The 14120-nt window shown below is 43.7% G+C and overlaps 1 protein-coding gene across 3 annotated transcripts in view; it reads left to right on the forward strand.

The window, feature by feature from the left end:
- The first annotated feature begins 633 nt into the window (after positions 1 to 633).
- SOBP (sine oculis binding protein homolog) overlaps positions 634 to 14120 on the forward strand; it is a 120953-nt gene continuing 107466 nt past the window's right edge. For 2 of the 3 annotated variants that reach the window (XM_069851680.1, XM_069851681.1), the window contains exons 1-3: positions 634 to 786; positions 9891 to 10029; positions 11907 to 12092. In XM_069851680.1, the coding sequence (XP_069707781.1) occupies positions 691 to 786; positions 9891 to 10029; positions 11907 to 12092 (421 nt within the window). In that variant the 5' untranslated portion in view covers positions 634 to 690. Of the gene's footprint in view, positions 787 to 2947; positions 3195 to 9890; positions 10030 to 11906; positions 12093 to 14120 lie in introns of those variants that run through there. The other variant, XM_069851682.1, reaches the window with a different exon arrangement.

Consider the following 14120-nt stretch of genomic DNA (forward strand, 5'->3'; position numbering starts at 1 on the left):
CAATCCCGGCGTCGGGGACACCTCCTCCTACCCCTAATCCCAGCGGCAGGGACACCTCCATTCCCCAATCCCAGAGGCGGGGACACCCCGATTCCCCAATCCCAGCGGAGACACTCCAATTCTCCAATCCTGGTGGGGGACACCCCCATTCCCCAATCCCAGCGGCGGGGACACCCCTATTCCCCAGTCCCAGCGGGACACCTTCAGCAGCCCCCGTTCCCGGTGGGCGACACAAGCCTCCCGCCTCCCGCCCCCCCGGCCCGCCCCCCCCCCCCCCCGCGCTTTACCGCGCGCCCCGCCCCCTCCGGCCGCCCCGCCCGGCCCCGCCGCTCCCCCCCGCGCCCCGCGCCTCCCCCGGCGAAGCGGCGGCGGCCGATTCGGTGCGGGCCGAGGCCCCGCCCGGCGCGGAGCCGGCCCCGTCCCCCGCCTCCCGCCGCCAGCAGCGCCGCAGCAGGCGCGGGGCCGGCTCGCCCCGCCGCGCCGCTCCCGTGCAGGCGGGCGGCGAGGCAGGGGATGGCTGATTCGCCGGGGCGGCCGCGACCCCCGCCGCCGCCCCCGCCGCCGCCGCCGCCGCGCTCCCCCCGGGCCCGCCGCGGCGCCGCCCGCCGCCGCTGAAAGCAGCCGCCCCCCGCCCGGCCCCCCCAGAGCACCAGCAGCCATTTCATCTCCGCCACCGAGTAGGCGCAAAAAATGGCAGAAATGGAGAAAGAAGGGAGACCTCCCGAAAATAAAAGGAGCAGGAAGCCCGCTCACCCGGTGAAGCGGGAGATCAACGAGGAGATGAAGGTGGGTGCCCGCGACGGGGAAGGGAGCAGGGTGTCCCCCCCCGCCTCACCGCCTGCAAACGGAATAAGAAAGGAGCTCTTGTCATTTTTTTTTTTTTGTAGGATGCACTGAATGTGTCTCAACTCCGCCTCCTGGGCTGAAAACAGAGACGAATTCACAGGCTACAAATCCTGTTCATTGAACAGCTTTGATTTATTTTTTATTATTATTTTTTTTAATAAACCGCTCTCTCCCCCGCCGGGCTTTCCACCTCCCGGCGCGCCGGCGATGAGCGGTTTGACGCTTTTATATATATTTTTTTTCCCTTTCCGTAGCCCTCCGGTAGCCGGGAATCCCTAAAGTTAGGAAAGAAAGGGACTTCTTTTAAGCCGCGCGTTTCTCTCCTTTTATTTTTCCGCCAGCCCGCCGCAACCGTGCGGGTACATTGTCCGAGCATCCCCGCGGCTCTCCGCCTCTCTCCCCGCTCCCTGTTCCCGGCGCTGCCGCGCGGTGCCTCCCCGCTTTTCCCGGGAAGCGTTCTCCGCGCCGGGAGCCCGGTGGGAGCCGGTGCCAGCCCAGCTGCGCTCCGGGGGCGGCACTCGCGGCGCCCGCTCCAGATGTTACGGTGCCTGCGATCGCACCAGACCCTGATTTCAGGACTTCTCTTATCGTTAGGTCGCTGCTCCAGGCTTGACCCGCTCCATTTTTTATTTAATTTTTTTAATTTTTATTTTTCACGTGCGTTCCTTGTCTGTTTGTTTTCCGTCTCTAATTCCCCGAAGTTGGGAACGAGGTATTCCCGGACTTCTCTTATCGTTAGGTCGCTGCTCCAGGCTTGACCCGCTCCATTTTTTATTTAATTTTTTTAATTTTTATTTTTCACGTGCGTTCCTTGTCTGTTTGTTTTCCGTCTCTAATTCCCCGAAGTTGGGAACGAGGTATTCCCGAGACTTAAGCTGAACTTATTGTTGCCGCTGTTGGTTAATACGCGGATAAAGTGACTAAAACGGCAGAGTCTGGTTGCGAGAGAAAGCTGCTGACGTTTAATTTGAATGTGTCATTTATTAAAAGGCTGATTGTAAGTGGAGGGCTGCCTGGAAAATGTCACACGTTCGCATAGTGTTATATACTATATAGGCGGGTACATAAATATGCGTGATGCCTAGCGATAATATCTTTGCTTTCTGGAGCGCTGATTTCCCCACGTAAAATTAAACGGGAATGCACAATCCCCCCCTCTCTCCCCTCTTTTGCACACCACTGATTTGGGTTTGGTGCCCTTCCCTGCCTAAGGCAAGCGTTCCATCTGCCTGCATAGTGAGCGTGGCCGCGTTAACTGGGAATGCGGACAAGAGGAGTATTGGGGGAATGAACACTATAACGTGTTGGTGCATCTCTTGGGAAACAAACTGCACTAGTTCCAAGTCCCGAGGAAGGGTATTATTCTTTGCGAGATATATGACACATCCTATTTTTGGAGAGGGCTCGGTGCAGGCGCTGAAGAGCGAGAGTCACTGCTCATTGTAACCCCACGTAGTTTTGAGGACTGCAAAGGTCTGTCCTATCGAGCATTGGCCCCTCAGAGCATCGCCTAATGCCATCTATATGGATTGCAGCTTTTAAGTTTCATAGGTTCTAGAATTACAAATTAGCTAATTTTAATCAAAACATGTGAAATGTTATCCTGGCTGGATATAAAGGCTGACTGTGCTGGATCCTCTGGGTTTGTTTTGTTTACTTTGGCTGCAGGCACACTCAGCGGTTTGGGAGATAGTTGTTCTTCTACAGTATAACAGATGTTTGTTTGAAAGGGTGAGGAAGAAACAAAAACAACATTGTGTGAAGGAGAAAAATTACACAATTTTAAACTAATGCTTTGGTATTAAGCTCTGGCGTTAAGCTGCATTTAGAGAGTTTCTCTTTCTTAATTACGGGTAGCTGCTTAAGGTTAGAAATGTCGATTTTGGCTGACTTGAAAATGAAAGGCACATAGAAACGGCAGTTTGAACCAATGTGTTTTCTGGTCAAGGGTGAGATAGCTAATGGCAGACCCTTTCGCAAAACACAGGCCACCTTTCAATGTAAACTATGCTGTGTGTGCTATGTGTTTTTAGTAGGATAGTTGGCTGCCATCATCCAAGAAGGAGAAGGGGGGGAAAAGGCGAGTTAAAAACCTGTTTGGATTTTTGTCTGCTTGAGAAAGTTAAAATTCCATGCTGTTCATTTGCTCATTTTCTTTACTGTTCTTCATAAACCTGGGGAACATAATAATGCAACAAATTGGTTACACTGTGCAAAATGTTTGCAGCCAAATGACAGAGGGAGCACAATGTGCCCTTGTGTAGGTTCATATCTGTAATGTTCAAACAGGCTGACTGTTTTCCTTCATCTGAACTGCTTTCATCTGGACCAGTGTAAAATAAGCTCTGGTAAGTAATCACGGCAGAGCAGAAAGAAAGGAATGTATACAGCAATAGACAGCCTAAGCTGTAAAAACTGTAACCCGAGTATCAGCAGCGGATCAGATATCAAGGCTTTAAGGTAGGGGAAATGAAAGAGATGAAGGGGAGGAAAAGACGAGAGAGGGAATGGAAAAGTCAGCTTGGAAAGTGAAGGAGAAGTAGGAGGGCCCCCTCAGGGAAATTTGGCTCAGGGATTAGGGAATTTTATCATGGTGTACAGTGACCTACTCAGGTTTCAGCCCACGTTGGATCAAATTGCCTCCCTTTGCTAGCAGAAAGAAAAAGGACTGGTGTATATGTGATTTTTTTTTTTTCCCTCCCTTCGGGTAATAAAAAGGCCATTGGCACAAGTGTCTATTTTAAGTACAGCAAATGCAGGGCGCTATGAATGAGCAATAAAATTACCTCATCACAGAGACTTCCTTCAAGATCTGCTGTGTGATACAGCCAGATATTTACTCGAGAAGGATCACAACACCTAACTGCTTGGTTTGGTCTCTTCCAGCAGTAGTTTCACAGCTTGATTTTAACGGGACTGGGTGGATATTCAGGTTGCTTGCTCTTCCCTTATGCCAGATATTAAGTTACATTTTTGTTATCGCTAACCTAATGTACATGGTGGTTATAACAAGTTTTAATTTGATACAATGTTGTGTGCAAAAAGTACATGATTCTGCGCAGTTTTCTGATATTACATTTCAATGAAAAGTATATTGAGGAGGAACCGTTTCGTTTTGCTGTGACCTTCACAGCTTCTCTTTCTTTTTTCTAATTATTGTTTTCCTTTGACCCCCTTTCTCCTTCAGATGATACTTTCCTTTTTTATTTCCAGAGGTCGCATTGTATACCTCATTCAGTGCAGTGCCACTCGCTGGTGAATAACAGAACCCCTAATAGATCCAAAGCTATTGTAGTCAGGGAACCCGATACTGTTTAAAGACTAAAATATTTTTTACAGTTTATCTGATGAAAGCACTCGTCAAGGCGCGGTGATGGCTTCCCCATCCATCCCTCCTTGTTTGCTGTCCCGCTGCCAGGCAGCAGTTCTGCTCAGGAGGAGCAGCAATGTAGTGGAGTTATATCCAGTACTGTGTTGCTCTGGAAGTTCTCCTGAACAAGCAAGACAACGTATCCGCGTGTGCCTGTCAGTTGAAAGATGAGCAATTATTGCTTTATGCAGTACTTTCACAGGGCTGCTTCATGTGCCCGAGGAATTTACCATCTATAAATATTCTCAATAACTAATTTGTATCTAAAATTGGGCTTTGTTCCTGGTGCCTAGAGCTTAAGACAGCCCCATCTGTTATACTTCAATAGTAAACGCATCAGAAGATCTTTCAGTTTAGTGTTTTAATATTCCTCATTTGGCACTGGAAAGTAGTACTGTCAGAAGGAAGAAAGCGGTGAAGCAGACGTATTAGCGCTGTGACTGGAGTGAGCCAGGTTGCTTGGAGCACTCCGAAGATTCCAAGGAAACTCCTCCCTTCTTTCCTGAAAAGCAAAAATGTCTTTGGGAAAGAGTAAAACCAGACAGAGTTTATCAATTGTACTATTTCAGGAGACTGAGGGGGGTTTGTGGAGTCTGCATGGAAGGAGTTCTGTGGGATGGCTGCAGAAGGGAGTTTTGCTGTCTGCGCAGGGAGACTCACCTGCCTGTGCGTCGTAGTAGTAGTGCTTATTCAAATTAAGCGGATATTACAGAACCAAATGCGTATGTGGAAGGACAAAGGAAATAAAAGCATCAAGAAATTTTGCTTTCTGATAGCATGAAGCTCTGACCATAAAGTTCAATATAGCAACAACATAAATAAGCAAAGAAAGTGAGGGCGGTTAAAAAAAAAAAATCAAATTTGTATTGTGGCTATAGAAACATTTTTATTTCCTTGGTGCAGTGAAAGCAAAAAGTGAATTTGTGGGGCTCTGCACTGGGTGGATTATGAAGGCAAGGAAGTGGAATGGAGCCACTGTGCTTCCTCCCTGATCTGAAATAAACATTCTGCAGTAAAACCTAGAAGAAAATGAGTCTGACAGACTCATTCTCGCCTCTGTTTCCCGCCTCCGTGTTTGCCATTTGGTGAAGCCAGGCTTTGCCCCCTGTGAATAAAATTCATAGAGAAGGAAAGGCAAGAGATCTGAGATGGAAAGAGAAGTTTGACCTTGCTTCGGAATGCATAATTAGTGAAGATTTGGGAAAATGGTGTATTGCAATGTGAAAAATCAAGCTGTAGGTGTGTTGTTACGATGAAATAAATCTTAAATCTGGAGTAAAAGTGATTACATTTTTACTGCCTAGCGTATAAGTTAGTCTTACAAAGGAAAGAAACCACAGTCTGGCAAGTCAACACATTCTTCTTCAGCTTTCCCATGAACAGGAAGCAAATGCAAGTAAAATAGCAAAGAGGGTAATAGTTGTCCTGACTCTTCCAGGCGGGAGGATATTTCTCTATAGTACAAGAGTAGAGAGGTCCCACAGTTAAAATACGCAAATTGCACACTGCCCTGGAGCGGTGATAAGTGGTTTGGGACTTGGCAGGGGGCAAAAGAAGAACTGTCGTCTGTCCTTGGTGGTGTCATGTGGTTGGGGCTGCTGGAGCATTTTGAGGCCAGTTTCTTGGGCAGGGATGAGGTAGTTGTGCTGCAGCCGTAGTGAATGCCTTGGCAGTTAGGCAGCTGCGATGGTGCGTGGCTGCACTGTCAGCTGGAGAAGTGCAGGAGATACAGCTCCAGGAGGATGTTAACTGACTGCCTGGGTGGCCTGGTGGCTCAAGAGGTTATTGGTGTTTCCACTGCAGCCCCAGGAGCCTGGCTGCTTGGTGCATGCACAGGAGGCTGAGCATGGCGTGGCGGTGTGAGCACAGAAAGACACGAGGCAGGATTTTCTGTGCGTGTCTTCTCAGCTCTGAAGCTGGCCCATATACTCTGAGCAGCACCAGGGCTCAGTCTCCTGGTTTCCCTGCAGGAGATTCAGCATTGCCTCCCCAGCAGGGTGAATTTGGCTTTGGTGCTGTAATTGCATGATGAAATCCATGGACATCTGTAGGACTCCCTTTGGATTCAGTGGGGTTTGCTCTGCTCTCAAGAGTCCCAGCTTAGCAGTGTGATTGCTGACTTGGGATTTTATTGATGATGGGCAAGGCTTTCCTGGTGCGCTATTCTTCCACGTCATCCCAGCCCTCTGGCAGAGCTGTGGGTTCAGTGTGGCAGCCACCATTCTGTACACCCTCCACATCCTTTTGGAGAATGGGTCTGAAAGTAGGCACGCGTGTCTCTACTGTCCTGTTCCTGCAAAAGCTTGGAATTGCGGCTCCTTGCACATCCTCCATCTGGTCATCCACTCTTCTCTTCAAATCTCATACTCCCTGGGCTTTGGCAGCTCCGTCATCTCTCACTTCATCAGGTTCCTCCCTAGCCTGCTTTGTCACTACTTCTGTTCTCCTGCTCCAACATCAGGTCCCACATTCTTGCTTTTCTCAAGCACCGTGGTTATAATCATCACCCTTCATTCCACTAAGCTGTTGAAGCTTGTGCATCTTTCAGTGAGCTTCTGCTCTGCATGTGCAGGTTACGTGTTAATTCACTTCCTTCCTTTACTAAACTTAATTGAGAACTGGGCTTCCCCTAGCCCCTACATTCGTATAGAGAAAAATTATCTCACATAGTCTGGGTCTACCATTGAAATTGAAAGAAGGGATAATACATGGAAACAGAGAAATAATTGTAGTCACCTTCAGGGCAGTGGCTTCAGGAAGCACATGGCCCGTGCCACCATCATCTAGACTGACAGGGTGTTAGACATCAGTGTAAAGAGGTCTTTTAGGAGTCTGAGGGAAGGTGATGTCATAGTTCTGTGGATGTCCATCCATGTGAGAGGTTTAGTGTGGAAGAAAACATTTCTCAGCTTTGACTGTCAGCTTGCTAAGGATAGGATCATCCTCTTGGCTTGCTGTGTAGAAAGTACTGTGTAATAATGTCCTGGCTGATGGGAGGATGGCATTAGGAATGATCACCATCATTGTAAGAAGTAAGATAAATTATGAAAGAGAACGGCTTGGTTTTTATCCCAGTATCGTTGAGAAATAGTGGTGTTAAAAAGATCCTTGCTTTTTTTACTGCTCATGTGTCACCTCACTCTACTGTCATTGAAGTTAATAGCAAAGACCCTGGTGATTTTAATTTTTTTAAAGAATTGATTCTCCATTATGAGTAGTTTCAAAATCAAATATATTTTTTGTCATTATGACTGTTCATTTTTGTGCATCGCTCATCAGAGATGGTAAAATGAGGCTTGAAAGGTAATTAAATTTTGTCCCGTTACAAACCCAACTGTCACTTTGTCTGGATTCTGAGGACACAGACATGTATGAATTTTTGGGGAAAAATAAACATATATTTAGACTTGCTTACGTATACCTTGACAAGTAATTAGAAATTATTCATTGCCTGAGTTGATCAACAGTGCAAATAAAACACAAAGCATCCACAGGAGGCATATTTGGAGCTACTCAGCTAGTTTGATTGCATGGGGTTTTAAGTCAGTTGGTCTCTACCTTGCCCGATTAGTCTCTAGAGCTGCATCTCTGTAGCTGAAATCTAGCAAAGCAAGGGAACTTAGCAGAACTTGCCTCTGGGCCTCTGTGAACCCTATTAGGTTGTTCTGGGTGAGCTGCAGCAGTGAGGTTTCATTCCCTGTCACCAGGTCATTTTGTTGGATTCCCTTGGATTGGCACATTGGGACTTCTAGCACTAAGGAAGAAGTTTTCTAAAAGGCTAAAAACCAAACAAACCAAAACTTTAGAAAAATTTCCCAGTTTTGCTAGTATTTAAAACAACACTGGATTGTTGTATTAAATATATACTTTAGAAGTGAGTGTAGGTGTTAGCCTCATTACACTGCATTGTACTTGGTGCAGACTGTAGTGGTGACGTAGTTCAGAGATAGCGGATGGTTGTACTTATATCACTGATACTAGAGGTAGAGGTGGAATGATGCTGTTTTCTGGCAATTCAGGGCTGCACTGGACAGCCACAGAACGGAGGCTTACAGCAGGACATCAAGTGGAAATGAAAGGGCAGAAAACCGGAGGGAAATAGATACTCCAAGGTTCTGGTTTTGTTTTTTTTTTTGTTTTTTTTTTCCTTCTTTTCCCAAACTGTGCATTTGTAGTACAGTTGCAAAGATGATGCTCCTGGAAGAATACAAATTGCTTGTGTTTATTATTACTTATAGCTGCTTTATGGTGCTCCCTGAGTGACAGCAAGACCTATGCAATCTGGTGTGATGAATGCGCCGGGAGCAGTGCAGCTCTCTGATGTTCTGGGCCAGAGTGTCTGCTGTAGCTTTGAATTCAGAAGCAATTATCATCTGATTAATTTTATTTATTTATTTAAATGACTGGAGAATTGCTGTGTTCTATCATTAGACTTGCTCCCACTCAAAATCTGAGCTAGAGCAGTTATTAGGCAAAATCTAGCAACCTGCAAATTTGACATGTACCATTTGTTTTGAATTGGTGTCGTGTTCTCTTTATTCCTTTGCTGTTAGCCAGAGTCCCAGGAGATGGTGCTTATTAGGAGCGTTATTTTAGAAGTCAAGATCTTATAGAAAAAATGAAGTTTAGAATTTGTTTTAAAAGAGTGATAATAAAAATACTTGGAGACAAATGAAAAGGCTTTGTGTGTGGCTTTTCCATTTCATTTTATATTTGTCTTGTTACTTTAAACTGATATTTACCATCACAATAGTTCATTAACTGGTTTCCTTCAGTAGTTTCCTACATCCATAAGCCCTACAGCTCTGCGTCACTACTTGGTTTCAGAAAGCTTTGTTGCCTGGCTGCAGCTTTCTTAACCTGCTCCACTAAATCTCCTGGCCCAATAATGAGCATTTTCAACAGAACTATTTTTGCTGTGTGACCTAGAGGATGTGTTTTTAATAGAATTTGAGAGTTATAACAGTCATGTTCTGTATTTTGCCTTTCCATACAAACACAAAATGTAACCACACGGCTGCTTGGAAATCGGTTTGAAAATAAATATGACATAACTGAGAAAGGTTTTCTTGAGCAAATGGAAGAGACGCTTATAGGAAACGTTATGGTAAAATGCTTTCATGGTGAAGAGTTTTTAAGTGGCTTGACTATGTGAGGGTTTGTAGCTGAGGAAAAACATCTTTGCTGTGAGTTTATTTGATTTGGTTCATGGGCACCTCAAGGAACTGTAATTATGTCAGTGACCTGCTCCAGCTGAAAAGATTTGAGCGCAGTAAGATTGATTAACTGCTAGCTGAAAAAAATCCTAGTGTTTTGTTATTCTCTTGCTGTGGTCTTAAATATTTTATGGCAACACAGACAAGTTTGTGTGACAAGTGTATGTTAAAATATTTCTGACATTGAGTGCCAGAGCAAAAGTCATAAATAACTCTCCTTTTCATTTTCTTTAAATTACGGATGTATGAGTCTGTGTCATAATTACATGTGCCAGTCGGAGATTTAAATGCATTGCACTTTATGCACTTGACTTATGAAACGAACATTCGTCTTTGAGGAGGTGGGCCAAACCTGACACTTCCTCATGTAGCACAGATATGGTTCGATTTATGCAGTCCTCCCTTCCTTCCAAATGGTTATTGATTACATAAATAAGTAGGCAATTTTTCTCTTTCAGAACTTTGCAGAAAACACTATGAATGAGCTCCTTGGCTGGTATGGTTATGATAAGGTTGAATTGAAAGATGGAGAAGATATTGAATTCAGAAACTACTCGGCAGACGGGGAAAGCCGCCAACACATTTCTGTTCTCAAAGGTAATGAGACTTAACGTTTCTGTGTTCACGCAAAAAAGGATTAATATCTCAACCTGTCTGAATTGGCATGGACTGGGAAGTGTGTTCTGCTGCTTGCTTTGTAGTTGGTTTAAATAAAGGTGTCGGCAAGTGCCTTGTAGTATGAGGAAGCCGGTAGGGTATGAGGAAAATCACTTAACAAAATAGCTATTAGTAGACACTTACTAGTCTGTCTTCACAAAAAATACCTTTTGTGAGTCAGTTGAAAGTCATGTAGCTGTGGTACCAATAAACCGCTCACAAATGGAAAAAAGAGAGAGTGCTTTTCTAGCTGTGTGGCTTAAGGAACCCTTTGCTTTCAAAACTAAAGCTTTTTGGCCTATGGCTTTTCAAAATGCTGAAATATTTTGAGCTGAAATATTCACAACACATGGGAATCATTGTGAATGTTCACAAAAGGCTCCTCAGGGATTTTTGTACTATACCATCTTTTGCAAGTGCTGTAAAACTTCTACAGGACTGGAGTTTATTTGGGACAGTGCTGGATCTTCATGTACTGTAGTGTGAGATAATTCAAAATGTAAAGGATGGGATCCAGTCTTTTTGTTCAGCCGTTAGATTGCTGCCTTCTGACTCATCAGCTGCAGTAAATGGGTAGGAACTTGTGATCAGAGTGAAGATAAGAGCAGAGAATTGCTGCATCTTGACTTATCCAACAAGAGTTCCTCCAAGGTGAAGTAAAGAGAGGAAATTGCAGCAGCTTTTGCACTCTTGGACTGCCACTTCTCACTGCATTGGTGGCCATCAGTGTTTGGATTTCTTTTCTGATGGTCAGCAGCAGCACTATATTCAGTGAATGTTGCAATGAGTACTGATAACCAGAGAGACCAGTTCTGATGTAGAGATGCCTGGAAAAGAGGTGGAAAAAATTAGAGGTAAAGTGAAAAAATATAATCATGTCAAAATTGAACATTTGCAGCTTGTTAGGTCTGTAGTGACACTGGTGATCAATATTTATTTTTCATTGAAAATGCAATGTTATTAGGCCACCTTCAAAGAAACTTGTTCCTGTGTAGTAATGTGATTAATTTATTTATGTTCAAATAAATAGATCTTTTATTGAATGATTTGTGGCTTCAGTCTATGCCTGATGAAATTTCTGACATGCTTTTTTTTATAGACACGTTAAAAATCATGACTTATATACTAAAGAAAGATGTTGAATACCTGTGCCAGGTGGAGATTTTACATATATGCAGTCCGTGGGAGAGAAAAAAGTGTGTTTCTTTTGCTGAGAGATGGGAGGAGAGAGAATAATAAGAATTAAGTCCTGTCCCATACCTAACTGAGGTGCACTAGAGAAATTTCTACAACAATTCTGAGGTGATTTGGGATCAATGAACTAGAATAATAACTTGTCATAATTTCATGCACACTTTGCTGTAATTTCAATATTTTGTCCCTTTCTTTAAATCCTTTCCATTACTATTATCATAGAATTGAAAGAGAAATAGGAATTCTTTTGTTTCTCAGTTTATGCTACTTGTCTTGGTGAAGTCACAGTACACTGAGCGTGCTCACCATGCAAACAGTGGAAGTGAAGGACAGGAATAGGTTATCATTAATTAAATCAGGTGTACTAGGGATATGAGTGACAAAATAATCCCACCTTTTAAAAAAAAGTATAGTTGTGTTTGGTGTGTGTTGGATTTTTTAAAAAAATGGATCATTTCTGAAGAATACTGGTAAGTATCAATTTTTTAAAAGGGAAAATGTCTGGGGGTGGTTGTGCACTCATATTGGGGGAAGTGGTTTAATGAACAGAGTGGTGAAAATATGTAGGGGCATTAAAGAATTGTATTTGTCATACTGTACAATGTGTTCTTTGTGTTTTACAGAAAATTCTTTGCCAAAACCAAAATTACCTGAGGACAGTGTTATTTCACCATACAATATAAACCCAGGCTACCCAGGGCTTGCCACAGGAAATGGACTTTCAGACTCACCAGCAGGGTCGAAGGATCACGGGAACGTACCTATTATTGTCCCATTAATTCCACCACCTTTCATAAAACCACCAGCAGGTAAATCCTAATGAACATTTTAAAGTAGTAACTGTCATTGACATGTGTCCTGAGGGTGCTAGAATATGATGCCTTTCTAAGAGAGCTGATTTCAAAACCTTTAAGAGCAGGTCAAAGGAAACTTTAAAACAGAATGGGAGAGTGACTTTATTTGTTACTATTCTTGAAAAACGTGTACAAATGCAATGACAACAGACCTGTGCTGCTTGTGACACTCTGTGTGATGGATTATACTCTCAACACTTCAACAACCTCTGATTTTTTAAAAAAGAAAAAAAAAGAAAATATTTTGTTTTAATGAATAAAGCCTTTAAATAAATTAATGGAAGATGATTAAATTAAAAATAGCCTTCACGGAGGAAACGGCAGAAGAGACAAAGCCATCAAATCAATATCATATCTTTTTATCAGGTTAACAAGCTCATCCTGGGAAAACTGTCTCTTGATTCTCATTGAAATCCCTGACCATTGTCTCTTGAGGGTTTAATATGATCTTGACTCTACCCAGGAGACTGCGCTGAGATGCTTTACATTTTCATTAGATTTTTATCAGGAGTGATTTTATAACATGCCATTCCTCAGAGCTTGCGTGAAAAATGACTTATTCCACACTGCATGCTGCTTACAATAATCTGTGAAAGTAACTCTTATGGCTACACCAGAGTGATTAATTACCGTGTTATTGTTTATTGCTGTACCTGGTGTGGTAATTGGTGAATGTAGGTAGCAGCAGGCTCGGTCCTGCTTTCATGGGCATGTTTGGAGTGCCTTTGGGTTACCAAGCCACTGAGGAGTGCAGGGTGGCCTGCAGTACCTACCCGAGAATGGGAGGTAGCTCTCTGCACACAGGGAGGCACCTTGGCTAAAGAGTTCCCTCCAGAGATAAGGATGCTTCTGCAGAGGCAGAACAGCTTGTAGGATCAGGCCCCCAGGTGTTAGATGGTCACCTCTGCCCTTCATTGCATTGACTAAAGGTGACTGTAAAATACTGATCGATCCAATTAATTGTTTGCCTGGTGACAGTCATGTGAGAAACTATGGTTGTCCCTCCCAAATTGTTTTTATGCCATTGAGTTTTATCTCTAAAGAAATATACTAATATGCTATGAATAATTTTCGAATGTTACTCAATATGCATTCCCTGCCAAAGACTTTTCATCTATTTTATACTGTATTTGCTAATTACCAAAGCTATTTGGGCCCATTCCTGTAGCCTTTACACAGCTAAAAATCTCGGGCCATATGGGCTGGATCCTCAGCTGCTGTTGATTTGGCCCTAAAGCTTTAATCAAGGGCTTGTGCCATCCCAAGCTATTTTCTCCTCCAATCTGAGTCATGACTGAATCCAGAATGCTGAATTTGTGGTACACTAATGCAAAGCTATAACATGCATTGTGCAAACTGCTACAGTTGCTGGATTTTTATGACATCAAACAAGCAGGAGGAGATGGAACTATGAAGTAGAAAAACAAATTACTGCAGCAGAAGTTAAGGGGACACAAGGGAGCCTTGGCCCAGTCAACTGCCTTCTGTTCTTTGCCCTTCTACCTATTGTGTGTGATCCCGTGTTCAGATGTACTGGTAAGGTTAATGTACAGAGGCTTTTTGCAAGTATTTCCCAACTTCAGGTTTTTAGTTCAATAATTCATAATGAATAGTGTCGTTTTGCTCACGTTTTACTTACATAGGAGATACAAATGCATAATGTCTCTGCCTTCTCTGAATTTATCCCATGATCAGTAATAGGCACTAGATTTCCATGACTTCTGAGCAGATGAGCATGCTTATCTCACCTTTGTTTTAGAGAGCAAAGTTTAGGAGGACTGGAGGGGAGGAGAACCACAGCCTTTGTGGGATTTGAAATAAACATTGGTAGTAATTGTTTTGTTTTATCTTAGGGCGTAGGTGCCCTATTCATGATCACCCCAAAGAGCCTGGCAAGAAACAACTGGTGAATACAAGTAGAAAAGGGAGTACAAAGGAGCAGGCAAACCGGCATGAGAAGCAGTGGTCGTGGCAGTGCACTTC

This window comes from Phaenicophaeus curvirostris, chromosome 2, assembly GCF_032191515.1.
Source record: "Phaenicophaeus curvirostris isolate KB17595 chromosome 2, BPBGC_Pcur_1.0, whole genome shotgun sequence".
Classification (NCBI taxonomy): Eukaryota; Metazoa; Chordata; class Aves; order Cuculiformes; family Cuculidae; genus Phaenicophaeus; species Phaenicophaeus curvirostris.